The sequence below is a fragment of the Amblyomma mixtum genome, chromosome 5 (genome assembly GCF_055824585.1).
Source record: "Amblyomma mixtum isolate Tamu chromosome 5, ASM5582458v1, whole genome shotgun sequence".
NCBI lineage: Eukaryota > Metazoa > Arthropoda > Arachnida > Ixodida > Ixodidae > Amblyomma > Amblyomma mixtum.
In genome coordinates this window covers 157,378,955-157,397,373 of record NC_143016.1, presented here as the reverse complement: position 1 = coordinate 157,397,373, position 18,419 = coordinate 157,378,955, and the positions used below count along the sequence as shown (strand labels likewise).

At 47.2% G+C, this 18,419-nt stretch overlaps 1 protein-coding gene across 1 annotated transcript in view; it reads left to right on the top strand.

Annotated features, from left to right (window-relative positions):
• Nucleotides 1-18,419, top strand: part of LOC149344258 (endothelin-converting enzyme 2-like) — a 111,175-nt gene that overhangs the window by 42,361 nt on the left and 50,395 nt on the right. Inside the window, exons 10-12 of the mRNA XM_089547191.1 lie at nt 4,954-5,121; nt 9,505-9,564; nt 17,319-17,509. Coding sequence (XP_089403317.1) covers nt 4,954-5,121; nt 9,505-9,564; nt 17,319-17,509 — 419 coding nt within the window. The remainder of the gene's footprint in view (nt 1-4,953; nt 5,122-9,504; nt 9,565-17,318; nt 17,510-18,419) is intronic.

Genomic DNA, 18,419 nt, shown 5'->3' with positions numbered 1-18,419 from the left:
TTCCGTTTTTGAACAGGAGCAGGGCTGAGATTCGCAGTACCGATAATGACACCCGTCAAACAGTGGGATCATTAGAGAAGGTATATTCGCGGGTTGCCGTGAAGCTGGTCGATGAGGCGGTCGTCCTTCCGTGGTCGGAGCACATTTTGTACGCTTATGTGCCTGCAGATGTAGAGAGCGGCGCCGTGGGAGTGCTTGAACCGGTCGACTCTCTTAGTAATGGCCTGAAGGCAGCCGCGTGCCTCGTGACTGTTAATGACGCCCACAGAGTGCCCCTACGGGTGGTTAACTGTAGCCAGCAGCCACTGAGCCTTCCCAAGAACAAAACATTGGCTTTCTTCACCTCTGCGATAGAGAAACATGAGCCCACCGATACGGTACTCGCAACTGTAGTGCATGCTAGTCCTTCGGCTCCTCCAAATGCGTTGTTCGATCTTTCCCACGTAAAATCCAGGGAGAGGGAGGCTCTGGCTGGTTTGCTGAACGAATACTCAGAGGTATTCGCCGCGTCCAACCTGGATTTGGGCTGCTGTGGCGTTATAAAGCACAGGATAGAAACCGGCACTTCATCGCCCGTTTACCAACGTGCGTACAGGATTCCTTACTCCCAACGTGAGGAGATGGAGCGGCAGGTGCAGGACCTTATTGATCGCGGCATTGTCGAACACTCAGTCACCATGGGGAGCACCGGCACTATTGGTGGAAAAGCCAGATGGCTCGTATCGATTGGTGGTGGACTACCGCAAACTAAATGCCGTAACTCGCATCGATCCATACCCCATTCCCAATATACAGGAGACGCTTTCTCAGCTGGGCTCTGCCAGGTACTTCACGGTAGTGGACATGGCGGCGGGATTCTGGCAGATAGCAATGGATCCGGCAGATGCTGAGAAAACGGCATTCAACACGCCCTCAGGGCACTATGAATGGAAAAGAGTGCCGATGGGTCTGGTCAACAGCCCTGCTGTCTGGCAGAGAACCGCTGATGTTATCCTGGCGGGTCTTCTGGGGAAGCTGTGCTTCTTGTATATGGATGACATAATCATATACAGTGACAGTTTTGAGAACCACTTGCGCGATATTGAGTAGGTTTTGGTGCGACTAAGAGGAGCTGGTCTCAAGCTGAAGCCTTCTAAGTGCCAATTCCTCAAAAACGAGGTGAAATACCTCGGGCACGTTGTTTCAGCTGACGGCGTGCGACCGGACCGTGAGAAACTAAGGTGTGTCTCAGATTTTCCATCCCCGACTAGTGTCCGCCAGGTCCGGCAGCTTGTCGGCCTGATCGGGTACTACCGAAGGCACATAGAGGAGTTCGCCAAGCTCGCTAAGCCGCTCACTGCCTTAACAGCCAAAAATGTCGCCTTTCGCTGGTGCAAAAACGAGGAGGATGCTTTTGGGGCCCTGAAGAGGAAGCTAATGAGTGCACCGCTGTTGCGCCACCCGGATTTTAATTTGCCCTTCGTTTTGGCCACAGATGCGTCAAAGTTCGCAGTTGGTGCTGTGTTATCTCAGGTTATCGAGGGCAAAGAACATCCCGTGGCTTTTGCTAGCCGACAGCTGAGCCCCACAGAGCAGAAGTACGGAGCTACAGAAAGGGAGTGCCTCGCCGTTGTCTGGGCAGTAAAGCACTTCAGATGCTACCTTTACGGCCGCCAATTCAAGCTAGTCACAGACTGCCATCCTCTGAAATGGGTGATGAGTGTCAGGGACCCTAGCTCGCGTCTCGCTAGATGGAATCTACAGCTGCAGGAATACTGCTTTGAGGTGGAGCACAAGTCAGGAAAGGCACATCTGAATGCTGATGCGCTCAGCCGTACAGCTGCCGTGTCAGCTATAGATGAGTTTGTCCCCGTAGTCGGCCCCGCCGAATTACGCACAGAGCAGTGCGAAGATCCTGACCTGAAGCGAATAATCGAAAGCTTAGAGGGCGCACCATCTCACCCCGAACAGCTAGGTTATTTCATTGGCAAAGACGGCACCCTGTGTCGGCGCACGAGGCCAACCAGGAAAGGGAGACCAGAGAAAACCGCTTGGGAGAGAGTCGTCATACCTCGGTCGTGGACAGAAAGGGTTCTTCGCGCGTTCCACGATGCGCCGTGCGCCGGTCATTTTGGCGTAGCGAAGACACGCAGGCGCGTCGAGCGTTTGTACTTTTGGAGTGGCATGCGACAGGATGTTAGAGACTACTGTGCGAAGTGTCATTCCTGTCTCGAAAGAAAAACACCCAAGGGACGCAGGCCAGCACCAATTCAGCCGTTCCCTGAGGTTTCGGCTGCTTTCGAGCGGACAGGTATGGATATAATGGGCCCATTGCCGACGACCACTTCTGGAAACAGGTACATTTTAGTATTTGTCGATCACCTTTCAAAATACGCGGAAGCGGTAGCACTCCCAGATCAGAAAGCAGACACGGTTGCAAGAGCATTTGTCGAACAGATCGTGCTCCGACATGGATCTCCGAGGCAACTCTTGACAGATCGGGGAACAAACTTCGTGTCGCAGCTAATGAGGAGAGTTTGCGAGCTGCTTAAGATCACTAAGAAGCAGACAACACCGTACCATCCGGCTTGCAACGGCGCGGTGGAGCGACTGAACCAAACCGTGGCCGGGTTCCTGTCGCATTTTGTTTCGCGCGACCAGCGGGACTGGGACTTGTGGCTCCCGTATGCAATGTTTGCCTACAATTCCGCAGCACACGAGAGCACGGGCGAATCGCCATTCTTTCTTCTCTACGGCCGAGACCCGGACCAGCCTAGTGAAGTGCCAGAGGGCCCCCGTCGTGTCCCATACGCTTCACTGGACGACTATAAGGTTGAGCTAGAATCGCGCTTGCAAGTGGCGAGGGACATCGCAAAGGAGGCCTTAAAGAAAGCGGCGAAGCGCAGGAAGGAGGTGCACGATCGCGGTGCTAGAGACGCGCCATTTGATGTGGGGGACAGCGTGTACATCGAAAACTGCCAAAGACAGATTGGGTTGGCTTGTAAGTTCCAGACGAGGTGGAGAGGACCGTGCGAGGTTGTCGAGAAGCTTTCTCCGGTAAACTTCAGAATCCGAGACGTGAACCGCCGCTTGATAAGGATACACGCAAATCGCCTCAAGTCGGCACCAGTTCAGTATTCACGAAATGAGGAGGGGGAAAGCGCGGATTTTGATGGGGACCGAAGTGAAGCGGAGCGCGCAGATAGTTCGCAAGAAACGCCCTCTCCTGCATTTGTTCGGAAAGCGCCAGAGGTTACGGCAGGAATGCCACCGGATTTACTTCATGCATTGCTGGAGGAAGAAGCGCGCGAGGTTGCCGCGCAGATAACGCCAGGAGAGGCTCCTGCCACGAGCCCTCGCGAGTCTCAAAGCAGACAAGGGGTCACAGAATTACTTGGTACGACTCATGAACGCCGATATCCGCTTCGAAATCGGAAAACTAAGTCGGACTAATGGCGTAAACAGAGCGGAGTTGGGGACTGGTTAGGACTGTGTAATGCTGCAGCTCATAACATTGCTATGTGCTTATGTGTTAAGATATCGGAGTTGCTAGTTAAGCCTTTCTGTCATTAAGTAACACTTTTACAGGATGCAGAACATGCCCGACTTCCTTTCGTTATCTTTTTTTTTGTCTGTGCCGTGATTGTGCTGGAAGTGGGAGCTCCTTTGTAACTGTGGTAAATTTATTTCGTCCAGTTTGGACTAGCAAGGAGAGGCTTGGGTGCCGAGTTTCATGTTTATCTGTGAAAGAAGATCAGTGCTGCCCCTGGAGACGCCAATTATGACAGCTGAGGCATATGGTGCTGTGCAGTGGTGTTGTGTGCAGCGAAAAGTGTTTTGTCGGACGCACTGTGCGAGGCGATTCAGAAAAAGAAGGAGAGCTGCATGGACTCAAATGTTCGGAGAACATTCTTCTGGAGGGTGAGCGAGTGTGACGTTCCGTGCGTGAGCTACCAGGGCCCATATCTTCGGCGGAATCTTCTCTGTACTCAACCGTCCTACTCCCTTGTCTCCCCTTAAACGGTCCGCGTTCGGCGGCGCCGCGTAGACGGAGCCCCCAGCGGCGGCAAAGCCACTGAAGGGGTACAATAGTACAAAGACGCCGGCGGGAGGGAAAGCCAGCCCAATTAGGCTTGCCAGGACGCAGGAGAGGCTGACAACCCGACAAGAGAAGAAAGCTACCGACGGGAGACAAACGACATCCCAACGAGGCAGGTCGGCAGGGGAGGCTGACAACCCGACAAGAAAAGAAAAGCTGCCGGCGGGAGACAAACGACATTCCAACGAGGGAGGTCGGGGGTGCCGCAGGCGCCGCCGTGGAAAGGAGGAAGAAGGAAACAATCCAGCCTGGAAGACAGGAGATCGGGCGTGGCCGGCGGAGCACATATAGCTGGCCATTGCGGACGAAAGGCACGCTCAGGACGAGATCGGACACAAAAAAAGGGTCCTTGAGCGCCGAAGCCGGACGGCGCGCGGTTTCTGCAAGCCACCGACGGATCGCAACTCCGGAGCCCCTCCATCGCCCCCATGAAGGCGTCGCCACGTAAGCTCGGACGCCCCAGCCTCTGATGTACAATGTGTAATTATTGAATACATCACTTTGTTTAAACTGAGCCATGCGGTGTCTTCTTGCCTCTCCGTCCCGTGTGGACCTGCGCATTATGTGGGGTCGTCACAGTGGTATGAGTATCTAAAATCTCTTCTGTACTATCATGCAGACACAATTGTAAGCTTAACATCCACTTATGAATAAATAAGTTGATAAAGGCGTTACGTTATGTCTCCAACCAAAACAATTTTAGTTGAATTCTTTTATACCAAGGATTTTTATTATGACGATAGTTTACTTCATTCTCAGGATTACCAATATTCTGCACTCTTTCCTTTTCCAAAGCGGATTTTTGTTGCTTGGTAATGTTATAATGGTAACGTCCTTGAAGCTTAAAATCGTGTTCTTTCGTCTTGCATTTCCAGGGTCGCGGCTATCTGGCATCTTCAAGAGCGGGCGTGACCCATGCGACGACTTTTACGCGTTCACCTGCTCCGGTTGGCAAGTTAAGTCAACTGCTTCGCAGACGTACGAGGACGTGGACGACGCAATCGCTGGCGCTATCGAAGAACTAGCCAAAACTCTACTCGAAGGTGAGCGCTTTTCGACGACAATTCAGAAATATTGAAGCGTATTTAGATTATTAGCACAGGAGGCTTTCAAATTAGGTGTAGAGGACACTCCTGTCGAGCTTCGTCTGATGCTTTCATTTATTGCTTATGAATCGCACCATTCAAGCAGGCAAATGGCCATAATACCTGGCGACTCCAAAATTGGTGATGTAAACTCCTCGAGTGATGCAGCAACATCTCAGATGTAATTTTTATTTGCACGCCTATGTGTAGCTGTTCACAGTCCAATGTTGCCAAAGTCAAGCAAGGAGGAAAATTCTAGCACAGATGACATATCCGAAAAATCGTCCATCGTAGTTTTTGCTGTAAAATTACAATTATAGTCATATGGAGCACGAAGTCTGTTAACATAAAAACAGGCGTGTCGAAGCAACTATCCTTAAACAAAGTTAACCGACCATTACGGCATTTCGTAATGCGAAATTTGAACGCAGATTGTTTTGCGGTATAATGAGCCAGGAAATCTTGGACTACGTTTAAGCTACCCTTAAGAGAACAATACGAAGCACTGCCGCTTTATCGTCCAAATCCTCTAAACTGTCAGACTTATCGAACTCTCCTTAGGGGCGTGGAGCGGCGCGGTGCAACCGTCGCCCGCTTGAGTCATTCTCTCCCGCATTTGCTGGTCCCTGGAAGAACGCGTTACAACGTGCTTGTCTCATTGGTTCAAGCAGGTGCGTTTAAACGACATTCGGAGTAGCGTGTACTCGCTGCCATGGTAAATGGGCTGGACTCCGCAAACGGACCCATCCACACTCATGCATGTGTTTTCCGAAGGTTTGATTACCGATTCACGGCTTACTCAAGTTGTGACTGGTTGCTTTGTGCTAGCTGTTGTGCTGATTCGAACATAATCAGTCACGCACTTGTGCAACATAAGCGGCCCACTATCTCTGGGCAAGGAATCGCCGCCTTGGCAAGGCAGTGCGTCGTTGTATGGCACTAGTATTACTGGCCGCGGTGAGTGATTTGAATGCCCAATGTGGGTCCTTCTGCGTCTCACAAAGAGAAAAAAAAATCCACAAAAAAATCCACGGATCGGTTTCGAACCCAGGAATTTCTCATGAGAAGGGCCAAGCGCCAACATGGACCACGCAAAATGGGCAGTGCCTTGGCGTGTCTCAAGCAGTTTCCGAAACGTGCCACTGTTGTGAATAAAACAACAAAAGAAAATTCCATGCCGCAGTGTGAACAAGACGGTGGAGACAGTGGTGGCAGTGTTTGAGCAGAAGTTAAGAGTGAATAAAAGAAGGTGTTTGCATCGGGCAACAAAAGGTGTTTGCAGTGGTTCGAAAAATAGCGAAGCAATCGGTAATGTGGTCAACTGCTTGCAGGCGTATTCAAACCTTGGTCTTGCAGTACATGGCCTGTCATTTTTTCACAAACCTTCTTATGCGTGCCGCCTCAAACGGAAGGGTTGGTGGGTTATCTGCCTACTACCGCAATCACCGCGGTCGTTCTTGCGCGGCTGGTTGCGATGTATATCCTAAGCATGAGTTCGATCTTCATGAAGGAAGAAAAACTCAGGAAGGACCCTCGCTATCCGAGCTGCACGCCAAAAACTGTGCCGGAAGTCATGTACTTTCGCAAGGGCTACTGGAAGTCTTTGGCCGACGGCGCAGCTAGTTGTAACTCTGGGCGTAGCGGCGTCGTCTGCTGCAGTGCCTCCTCCGCATGCGCGAGCGCACCGAGATGGCGGCCAAGTAGGGGGTGGAGTGGGGAGGAGGGAGCAGGGAGGGCGGGCTTCAAGATATGTTACGTGACCTTCTCTCCTGAGTTCCCTCCTTCCTCCATGCCTATTTAAAAGGACATTTAGAAAGTTATTACGCAACAGCCGGCAGAAACTATGCTCGACCATCTTTTCTGCCCCTAACCCCCCCTCCCGTCTCCACCTCTATCACATCACTTTTCTCGCTACATTTCCGCCTTTCTCTCTCCTAGCGCTACCTCCTCCTCTGCCTTTTCAATCTCGCCCTCACCCTCCCTTCGCTGCCGCCATTAACATGGGTGTTGATAGTGATACTAGCCCTACAGCGCTGCCAGCTTTAATGGTGCGCTGTTTGAAAAGGTTTGCGCTGATACAGACGACGCTTGTCGAGCTGGTTTTGATAAGGCAGCGCGGGAAGCGAAGCATTCCGCGCAGTGTTTAGTAGGGAGCCGGTGCAGGTGACACGCCAGCTTTCGATGCTTCTCTTCAAAGCGGAAGTGTTCTGGGGCTAAATCGCAGAGTTTCCACAACAAGAAACGTTCGACAAAACCCGTGTGTAGCTCTCCGCATGCCAGGAACTTGCGACTAAAAGCCTGCCGAACTGCGCCGTGGTGTTCAGTATCTGGGAAATCTGTATTATGGATATTAAGTTTCGGTGTAAAGACCTATGGCACCTCTTTAACCCATTGTTCTCTCTGAGCGCAAGAGTCCACAGACTAAGCAGGAGCATGCTTCATCGTCATCATCAGCCTGACTACGCCAACAGCAGGGCAAAGACCTCTCTCATGTCTCTCCAGTTAACATTGTCCGTTGCCAGCTGAGGCCTCCGTATCCCCGGAAACATCTTAATCTCATCCGCCAATCTAACTTTCTGCCACCCCGTGCTACGCTTGCCTTCTCTTGGAATTGATCTCGTTACCCCTATGGACCAGCGTTTATCTTGCCTTCGCATAATATGCCCTGCCCAAGCCGATTTCTACCTCTTGGTTTCGACTATGTTGTCATTAACTCGCGTTTGTTCCCTCACCGACTCTGCCCGCTTCGGGTCTCTTAATGTTGCATCTATCATTTTTCTTTACATAGCTCGCTGTGTTGTTCTCAACTTAAACTGAACACCTTTTCTTTAGCCTTCACGTTTCTGCCCCATAGGTGAGTACCGACAAAATTCAGCAGGTTGTATACTTTTCTCTTCAGGGATATCGGTAAGCTACCATTCATGATCTGAGAGAACCTGCCGTATGCGCTCTGTCCATCCTATTCCTACTCTTCTAGTTATTTCCCTGTCATAATCCGGATAAGCGGCCACTACTTGCCCTATTGAGAAGTATTCTTTTGTCATTCTCAGCACCTCGCTACCAATTGTTAACTGCTTTTGGCTTGCGACGCTGTTGATTGTTTTCCTGTTTGGTTTTCCGCACGTTTTTAAGACCTACATGTTAGTATTAAGCATTGGCGTGATCTTGTCTCCATGCGTGACATCCTTTCTTATTGGAATTTTACTGCTTACTTTCTGAAGGACTACGGTAGCTCTGCAGTCGTTAGAGACATCTGCTAGTATTTTCACAAGGCTTTTGTGCCCCCTGATTCGCAATATATGGATGACTGCTGAGGTCTCCATTGAGTAAAATGCTTTCTCGTAATCAATATGCGCTATATATGCCCATTTTATTTGTTTTCCTCTCAGAGGGAGAGAAAACGGATGCGCGAAGAGTGTATTGTGTACGTCAGAGTCGTGAGGGAGAGCGATATAATTTTCATACACCAGATCTTCGGGGTTAATTACGGTCAAGCTTCTTTCTTTTTTGTTATAATTTTTAATAATGTACCTATATGTAACACAGACATACTGGCCCATATTGCGACGACCAATTTCGTCAGTTTTACCATCAGGTGAAAGGCTGCAAACTCGTACTCAGGCGCAGTTCGAAGCTCGGTAAGCCGTTTAATTCTACGTTAGCAATTATTATGTCAACCGAGAGCGTACTTTTCAGCAGATATCAGCTTGAAGTGGACACTTCATGCTAACCACGCTACTTTGAGCCATCACTGTATGCGCGCCCGTAGTAAGTTGCGAAGACTGTGCAGCACAAGACACGCTGAGCTCTCTGGCAGCAAGTCCTATGACAATGCAAGCAGCTGTCGCGTAACTCAGAGCGCAAGTAGTTCGTTGCTTCTGCAGAAAATTTGTTAATTGCCGGATCTTTCTTTTGCCTGTCAGTGTTCTCCGCATCGGCGTAACCGGCTGAGTGAGCCCAGGAGGGTGGTTACCGCGATAACCATCCTACATGGTTACCCAGGAGGGAAAATGAAGGGTGATCTGGAGGCTGGTAATGGCAAGTGTAGTATAATGTGACACGCTCGCCTGCAGCGGCTGCTGTGACTCACGCTGCCCGAGTAGACGCTTAATGGCGGCGACACTGCGCGGCTGCAGTAGCGGACTGCGCAGGAGTTCTAGTTCAACGAGTATGTGTGGGAAAGTGAATGGTGGTGTGTATCTCTACTTATATGCATGCCTCTCTCAAATTCTTTACCTAAATATATCGTAAAACCAAACTACCGAAACAGCTGCGCTGAATCTTTTTCTTTCTTGCTCCGCAAAATAGATAACGGTTTACTTTGTTCGTTTTATTCTCCAGATGGTTCCTCCTCGACACTGAAGCCACTGACCAACGTCTACAGTGCCTGCATGAAAAATGGTGCGCATCCTGAGCACTTCATAATTGATTCAGTTTAAAACCCACAGAGTGGGCTTCTTAGAAGGCCCTGCTAGTCGGCGCCTTGTATATTTTCGCACACCGGCATGCTTGAAGCGCGAAAATAAAATTAAGTAGACCAGAGTTCTTTCATTTACGTTTATTTAGAAGGTCACCGCCGCATGGGCTGAAACTAAGAACACGCTGCAAGAAGCGCAATGGTAAAGCCACGGAGCCACCGCTGCATACATTGCAGACTACCATTTTGAGCCCAGAACTGTAGTGAGCGCTGCTACAGCATGTTTCACAGAAGTGTACTTACAAGTCAATGGAAAAAGGGTGTCGTTATGCCATAAATGACGGAAGCCAACACACACCAAAACCAAGCAGCAAGGAGAATAGGAAATTTTTGTTAACAACTTGTGCTGTGAATCAATTCGAAATTAATAGTTTCAATACTAAAAACTCAACGATAATTGATAAGAAAACAGAAGAGAGAAATTAACCACATGCCGCCAGTGGCATACGAACACACGGCCTCCGAATTTTTGCGTCCAGTGCTTTACTAACTGAGCTGCGGCGACGGCTGCGCAATCATTGGCTTTCAGAGGTATATGTGTGCAGTGAAACCGAACCTTGAGAGTGTTCACTAGAGCCACCCTTGTCCATAGCGGCGGACGTAGTAAGTCCTGTATTACCTCGAGTGCCTCGTAGGAACGTGGACCAGCGGTGATGGTGGTAGCTGTGCGAGAACACTCTTTTGCTACCTACGACATCAATGCAACCAGAATCGAGGCCCTCGTTAACTTTTAAGCGTACAAATGAAGGTTGTGGGTTCGGATCCCACCGGTGGCATGTGGTTGTTTTTTCTTCTGCTGCCTTGTCAACTATATTTAAGTTGTTGAATATTTACACTAATAAATTCAAATTACCACCACAAAGCGTAAAAAAGAGCCCCCTGTGATTCTTTGTTCCAGTGGCTGTTGGCTTCCGTCATGTATGTTATAAAGAGCCCCTCGTTTCCCTGGAATTGTACGCTTAATAGTTCAACGAGGGCCTCGAATCCGGTAGCCTTAAGCCCATAGATTTCATAAGAGCGTTCTCATGCAGCTTCCGCCCTAACCGTTCGACGACGTTCCCACGTGGCACACGCGTTTACCCATTAGCGCCCAAGAAGAAATCTAACAGAGGGATTTTCTTCATTTTTAGCACATAATGATCTGTTATAAAGAAAAACATATTACCTAAATTGCATTACGATTGCTTCATTCGTTTCGAAGTTACACAGGTGTACTTTTTATAGCACATTTAGAGCACATTTGGCTAGTGCGTTCCACTCCTACTTGGTGGCGAAAATTTTATTAATGTCCCGGAATTTATATTCAGGGTGATACAACACTTCTTGCAGGCACTCATGAATCTTTTCTGCCTATACTGGGACAGAAATTCTAATTTGTGCGGCAAGCTTTCTTCTTTCAAAGAAGCATCATATACGATTTAGCCAGAGTGTCTACGAGCCGCTGGTTGCTGTCTGTCAAGGCGTAGCTAAGGGCTAGTAACGTTCTTACCAAAGCAAAAATAGTCAGCAGGCTCGTCTCTAGCAATTTGGTACATTGTTCGCGCGCTCACACATGCGAAGTGGAGCTTGAGTGTCAACAGCCACTCCCACTTTTTGTCCCTTACGCCGAAGTAGTAGCAGTTGACGGCTTGTTCCGAACCTGTCATACCACTGTTGTAAGAGGAAAGGAGTTTTGGCTTCAAAAAGTCCTGTGTTTTGAGCGCTCTAGGCAACTTCCGCTTTAAAAAACATGTAGGCTCAATGCTGTTATAGTTGCAGGCCATACTGCCTACACTTTGTTCATAGTCTTCAATAAAAGACCTTCAGTATAGACTTCAACCTACACAATTGAAGGAAGAACCAATTTTTCCTGGCTGCTTCTATTCCGTTGCTTTCTTTTGGACGAGTCCACACTTCCTAAGCCCGTTTTGGTGAGCGGTTCCTGCAGTCCGGAATTCCTCCCGGTGGAGCGTTACAGAATGTCTTGACTGGTAAAAAAAAATTGCCAAAAAGTTGAAGTGGTCACTAAGCGCTGAAATAACCTCAGGCAACGACAGAACAACGCGCGCTTACAAAATTTTCTTTTCCGGACTCAAGGACTTTCCACAGTAGGTGTGAAATGCATAATAGTAACCGTCTGCTCTGCAGAACACCCAGTTCTTATATCCAAAACTTTATTATAACCAATTAAAATCCCACCATCTCCATATTCAGGATAGCTAGCGACAAGCACAAGCACAGCAGACTCTGAGGCCTCGCTGAGCAAACAAAGTGGCTTTTTCCGAGGAATTGCAAGGAACCATAAGATCTATGACATGAAATAAATAGGCGCCGTTGCGCACACAGGAAGACCCAGCGTACTATAGAAAGTACCGCAGCTTATAACTCATCATAGCACGAAGAAACCCAAAGTTGTGGAGCACTCAAAGCATCCGTTGTTCACTTTCGTTTTTCATGCTGCTGTATACGTGAAACTAGCATAATATGTGCATAAACGTGGCCGCGAGAAAATTATAAGCCAGCGACTGCCGGTGCATTTCATGGAGACAAACATCCTAAGTTTCACCCTGTAAAGATGACGTACTGAGAAGAGGAAACGCACCTTCGTAGTTAAGGGGCGTCGGCCGATGGCCTGGTGACAAAATCATGACCTACTTGAGAAGAAAAACTCAATCTTTTGAGTTGAAATCATGAAAAGATTTAACTGTACTTTTAAAAGTACGTTGAGTGCTAATTGGTTAATACAGGACGTACGAGGTCCGCCGCTATGGACGCGGGTGGCGCTGGTGAGTACACTCAAGGTTCGATTTCATTGCACATAAACGCCCCCCAAAAGCACAGGATTGGACAGCGGCCGCCTATCTCAGTCGGCAGAATACTGGAAGCGAAATTCGGAAGTAGTGGATTCAGATCCCATCGGTGGCATGGGATTATTTTTGTTGTTCTTTTTTATCGAGTATCTGTAAGCGACTGAATATTTGCACTTTTAAGATGAAATGAATTAACACCACGAAAAGTAAAGAAAATCACCTATGCTCTTTGGTTTCGCGGCTGCTGGCTTCCTCCACATGTTTATTAGAAGTATTAGTTGGAAAATTCTATCCAAAAAACAGACCATTATCATCCTCGCTATGCTCTTTAACATTTATAGAGAGCTTGCACCGATGGCACAGTGGTCGCTATTTCGGCATACATGAAGCACGGCGAAAGCCTGCACCCTTATCCGCTTATCACCATCTGTTTCGCTACGAACGACAACCGCAGCTCATATTACATGGATGTCTCTTATACACCAGCTTATACACAGAGTGAATTAGCAGACAAAAATACTAAGTAATTATCTGCTTTCTTCGTGTTCTTAGTCATGCTTTCTATTAAGAGAGAGCAGTTAATTTGCCACGAGTTAACTAATATATGCCATTCACAAAGACTTAGGACTCAAACTTCCTTGCTTAATAGACGATCAGAATTTTTTAGCGATATGTCAGGTTCAAAAACCCCATAAATTTTAACGCGACAGCGTTAAAGGCCCTTTTACCTATAAATTACGGCGTCCGCTTTGTGAGCTAAAAATCCTGAGCATGCCTCTGGCAGGTGGTGCCCACAGAGCAACCTAGGAGGCAGGAGGGTCACCTAGGTCACGTGACCTTGCGGTGTCGTCGCAATCCTGCCCAACGGATAGTGAGAAAATTTCCCACCGCGGCAGGTGGCAGTGAAGTTAATGACTTGTCGCTCGGGAAGAGCAACCTGGGTCGCACAAGGCCCACAGGTGGCAGCCCCTGCCATATCGCAGGGCAGTGGCGCATCGCTTAACCGCTGCACCACTGCGCCAGGAGGGGTATGGGGACAACCAGGGGTCTCTATGAATGTAAAGTAGAGAATGACCTTCTGCTTAAATGCCAATTCAACCATCACGATATCATGTCATACCCTTACGGCGGAGCTTAGATGTCTCCACCATTTTTTTTTCGTGTATGTATATCCTGCCACTCGAAATACGTTTCTTCTTGTGGTCATTTCGTTTCTGCACATCACATAAGAACAAGGCTGAAACAGCCAAGGTTTAAGGCAACGGAACAGCACTTGCGCTATGTCGACTAAACAGCGAACAATAATGTTCAATACAGTCGGGTGTCAAAAACTCGTTATTTAAAATTGTGCCATGAAGGCTTGTGCACTGTTTACCCTATCTTTTTGCGGATTTGTTACGCTGGGGTGTGCTTCAGGCCGTTAAAATTGAGCGCCTATTTTAAAATGAAAACAGGTTAAAATGGCGCCACTTATTCCTAGGTTCTATAATTTTGTCAACGCTTATGTTGTTTCCGCTGTGTCCTTTACCGGCGCTATTGTGGATACGTAGACGCTAAAAGTATCTCTGCTTAAATGATCGCATTTATCAGATCACTGGTAATTAACGCTGACTTCGATCACGAAATTTAATGCAAGTCAGCACTTGAAGTAATTGCGTATATACAATATTAGCACTGTCGGAAAGCAGTCGATCTACTGCCCAAATATTACTCAACATTGTCTTGTTTAAATAAGTCTGACGGCTAGTAAGACCATTCATTTCTGCGAATAATTCCAAAAATGCAACCGAAACGAAATCTCCTGCGGGGATCATGTTTTAAAGTAACCAATTAAAAGTTTAACTGGGTGACTCACTGAGCGGTGAAAGGCGCAAGCAGACGCTATTCAGTGAATTTTGTTCTGACTACAGCGAATATCATCAAAGGTGACTAGCGTTCGAAAATGGAAGTAGGAAAATATACCCATATTGGCAAAAGCCTCGGAGCATCGGGTTTTTTGTACGGCTCCTTAGCATTCTTTTTTCACAAAAGGTTCGCTATACGAAAGTTGCGTGCTCTATGACAGTGACAGGGCAGTGTTCTATGAAACTTCCAGTGCTAAGATTTCTTGCACTGGTATTACAACTTCCGCACTTTGGTTTGGACTCCAATAGTCCTAAAAGACGCTCAATACACAGAAACCATTGAATTTATCACAAGAAAGTTTCAAGAAAATGGCACAGCACAACTTTTCTTCACGAGATATGTGAAGAGCACCAGATAGATTCATCATTTGCATGTAGAGCAGGTGCTTCTGATTGCGGTTTTTGGTGGATGTTGTCGGTAAACTCTATTATGAAAGCCAAATGTTGGGTAGAAGCCGCTCGAAATACATTGCTGGGTGAAGAAGTGACACAGACGACTCCATATCAGTCACTTTCTTTGATTTATTCCTCTATTGTGCGCTGTAATCTCACTTGCACTTTCGAAGCAATGTTGTTTAAGGAGCATTTTAGCGGATACAGGGAAAAACTTAGCTATTAGTGTAATTTCGCTGCATAGAGGTGCCTTTGGATATTTCATTATATTTCCAGCAGTACAAAATTTCGGCTCCTCGATTGAACTTTTGCTTCCTCTATTTAAAGTGCACGTAAGCCAATAAAACCATCGTATCTGTAGTCCTCACCCGCTAGCCAGTAATACTGATATCACACCGGAATTTCTGACCCTGAAGGAGTCTGGCAGCCAAGAAAGTCCCTAGCCTGCTTGACAAATAACGCCGCTACAGCTTCCCACCTGACACCGGTCGGAGAGTTGGGCCGTTAAATGACTCTTGACGCGCCATGCACAAGCAGTTGAAGAAATGGCGGCAAAAAATGGGCTTGTAATTATTCGCAGTCATGCATATGCCAAAAATTAAACGACCTGAACGAAATTCCGTAGTTATAACGTAGTTGCAGCAGGTTGCTTCCTAATCACGAGCTAAACCGCCGTACTACCGTTCACCGATGCTCCGTTTGTTCATGATATCAATACAGACTTTCATTTTTCCAACGGTGAGAGATAAATCTGTGCTGTGTGTGGAGGCGCACATTTCACCATTGCAGACTTTGGAAACCTGGCTGAGGTGAAGCAAAATGGTTATTTACATAAAATTATTTAACAAGCTTTTAATTTTTGGCAGTCAAAGAAATAAGAGAGCACGTTTGTCTCAGAGAGCTGATGCATAACAGCAATTAAAGAAATAAACTTGCGCAAAGTATGTATGTCATGTATGTCATAACGATCATCGCTTTTCATTCCCTTTTCTGTTGATTAGTTTAATGACGGCCTCTGATCTGGGAGTCTTGATGCCTAGACAACACAAGAGGGTTCTCGCAAAGCTACCGCTTTACCGTTTGATCCTGTTCCCACAGGGCAGTTGCGGTAATACAGTACGAACTACGTCCGCTGCTGTGTACGAGGGTGGAGCTAGTGAACGCTCTCAAGGTTCGGTTACGCTGCACATGCAGACCCCTGAAGCCAGAAGATCGGACAGTGGTCGCTGTAGCCCAGTTGGTAGAGCAACGGACGTGAAAATTGGAGGTCGTGGGTTCGTATCCCACCTGTGGCATGTGGATGTTTCTCTTTTGCTTTTACTAATGGCTCATTGATTACAAATACAAACTAAAAAAACATCCGCTATTCTGCCATGCTTCGGCGACTGTTGGTTCCGCCATGTAATTTTTTGAATTTTGGTTTGAAAGTGCAGAATTATATTGTAAAATATAAGGCCGCCAACACAGAATGCGAACCCTGTTTATAATTTTTTGGGAGCTCCGTTTTGCTTAAAAAAGCAGAGTTTAAAAAATGAGCTTTTTAAAGGCATCTTAGTTGGCTTTCCCGTTTTAGACCACATATGTAATGGCAGTGCTGCCTGTGGTATCGTCCACGAAAGCACGTTAACCTCTACTTCATAAAGTACATAAAATGCCGGCACTACGTCTATATTAGCATCATTAAAAATTCGAGCAACGCCGTTTTATCGCTGTGCATTGCTGGAAAGCCAAATTAACCAGCTTGCAAAGGTTCATTTTCCGGAATCAAAATTTTGAAACCACGATGATGATTAACAAAATATGAAAGCACGGCTCTCCTTCGAAGTTGACCGCCTTCAGATTCACAGTATAATCATTCACTCTGAGAACAGAATAAAAAGTAGATTATGCATTTTTTGTGAACCACTCTCCTTCTCTTTGCGCTCTGCCACGCTCGTAACGTTTCATTTTCTGTGCATACAACCTGCACACACCGCACCGACATTCCGGAAGATGTTTTAATATCTGTATCAATTCAGAGAAAGAATAACCCGGTATACTCTCCAGACGCCCGTTGTGCGAAGAGCGTTAGCGAATGCTTTGAAATCACGCTTTAAAAAATTAACGAGTCATTCCAAATTTTGATTTTTTGTGCAATTCCTTTCGGATAGATTCATTTTTAGTTCGCACTTGATTGGCTGCACTGAGCCTAATTCCGATAGAAAGTGTCGATGTGAAAGCGCTACAAGAGGACTCGGGCACCATGTCTTCTTTCATTTCCCTCTCATTAACTACAAGGCCAGTTCATATTTCGGCCAGTTCATATTTCGTTTTGGCGGGCTAGTTGGTTAAGCATCTTGAATAAACAGCGCGAACGAAGACGAGCACAAAAGACAAGAAAACGGACGACACAGCGCGAAGTCTTATTTTATTCTGTGCCTGCTGTTCGCGCTGGACCCCAGTCCAGCTGACCATACCGACAATCGTTGCTGAGTGTTCTACTAACGGTGCGTCGTTTTATCTCGGCCTATAAGACGTTGATATATGGACGCTTCTGAGTGTTTGTCCGCCACTAAGAAGGATCGCTTCAACTGCTTTTACAATACTCCCCAGCCTCGGCGAGTAACGATGACCTCCGTACAACGCTGGCCTCGTTTGGACTCAACCTCGCCAATCCTGGTAACGCATCAGCTGAGGATGTCCTGAAGGCGGCGGCTGAACTGCTGATTGGGTTCGACATCGCCCCGCTATTCTCGGTCGCGCTGCATCCGGACCTTTCCGACGACACAGCAAAGGTTCTAGCGGTAAGGATGAGTTCAGTTCTTCAGCCACAAGAAATGGCTGAAGATTGGCGTTTTTACACATTTGCGCAACAGTGAGAAAATTCCTGCAATGGCCATCACGGCGTGGCAAGTTTCTACCTACGTCCGCTGTGGTCTTAGCTCAAATCATCGCCTTGTGCTTTATGTGTCAAACTGCAGTCGATGAAAGTGCTTGCAATGACCCCCCTGCTTGGAAATGCGTAATGCAAGGTGAATTTTTAGCATATGCGAATTTTTATTTTAAAACTACGAAAGATACGTACGCGCGGTCTACGTAGGTGGATTGTAGAGCAAGGTACATGGCAGGTCTTATCATTCGACGATCAATTACCTGAATATAACTAATCAAGGTTTAATTTTGGGTTGCAGGAAGGAAGATTAGAGTACAAAATCGAAGGATGTCAACACTGAAGCTTACCCTGTTCTTAAGGTTTCTTATTCGACAGAGTACTTCAGACTATAACGTCAAAAATGCGCATTTGAAAGCTCCTCGTGATGGCTTTCCCACGTTGCGCATTTACAAAATGGTGTCACTGCATGTAGATTCATCAACGAAAACCTCTCAGCTGCTTCTCTGCCATAAAATACACCATTTTGAACTGTATTTGCATCATTGCCGGTGCCAACGGGGCTATTCTTTAAATGTATAACGCGGGAAATCTAAGTCAACGAGCTTTCAAATGGTTATTTTTGACCTTCGATATTTCAAACCATTCGGCGATCAAGCTTAAAGATGTAATGAAAATGGCGCAATGACCGAGGACACAAAGGACAGGACATTTTAAAGCTTGCACCAACTATCCCGAGCAAGAGTTCTGCGCGATAAAGCAAACAGAAATTGGGCTCAGGTTCGATGCTGACGGCCTATAATTTCGCAATATATACTTGCCGT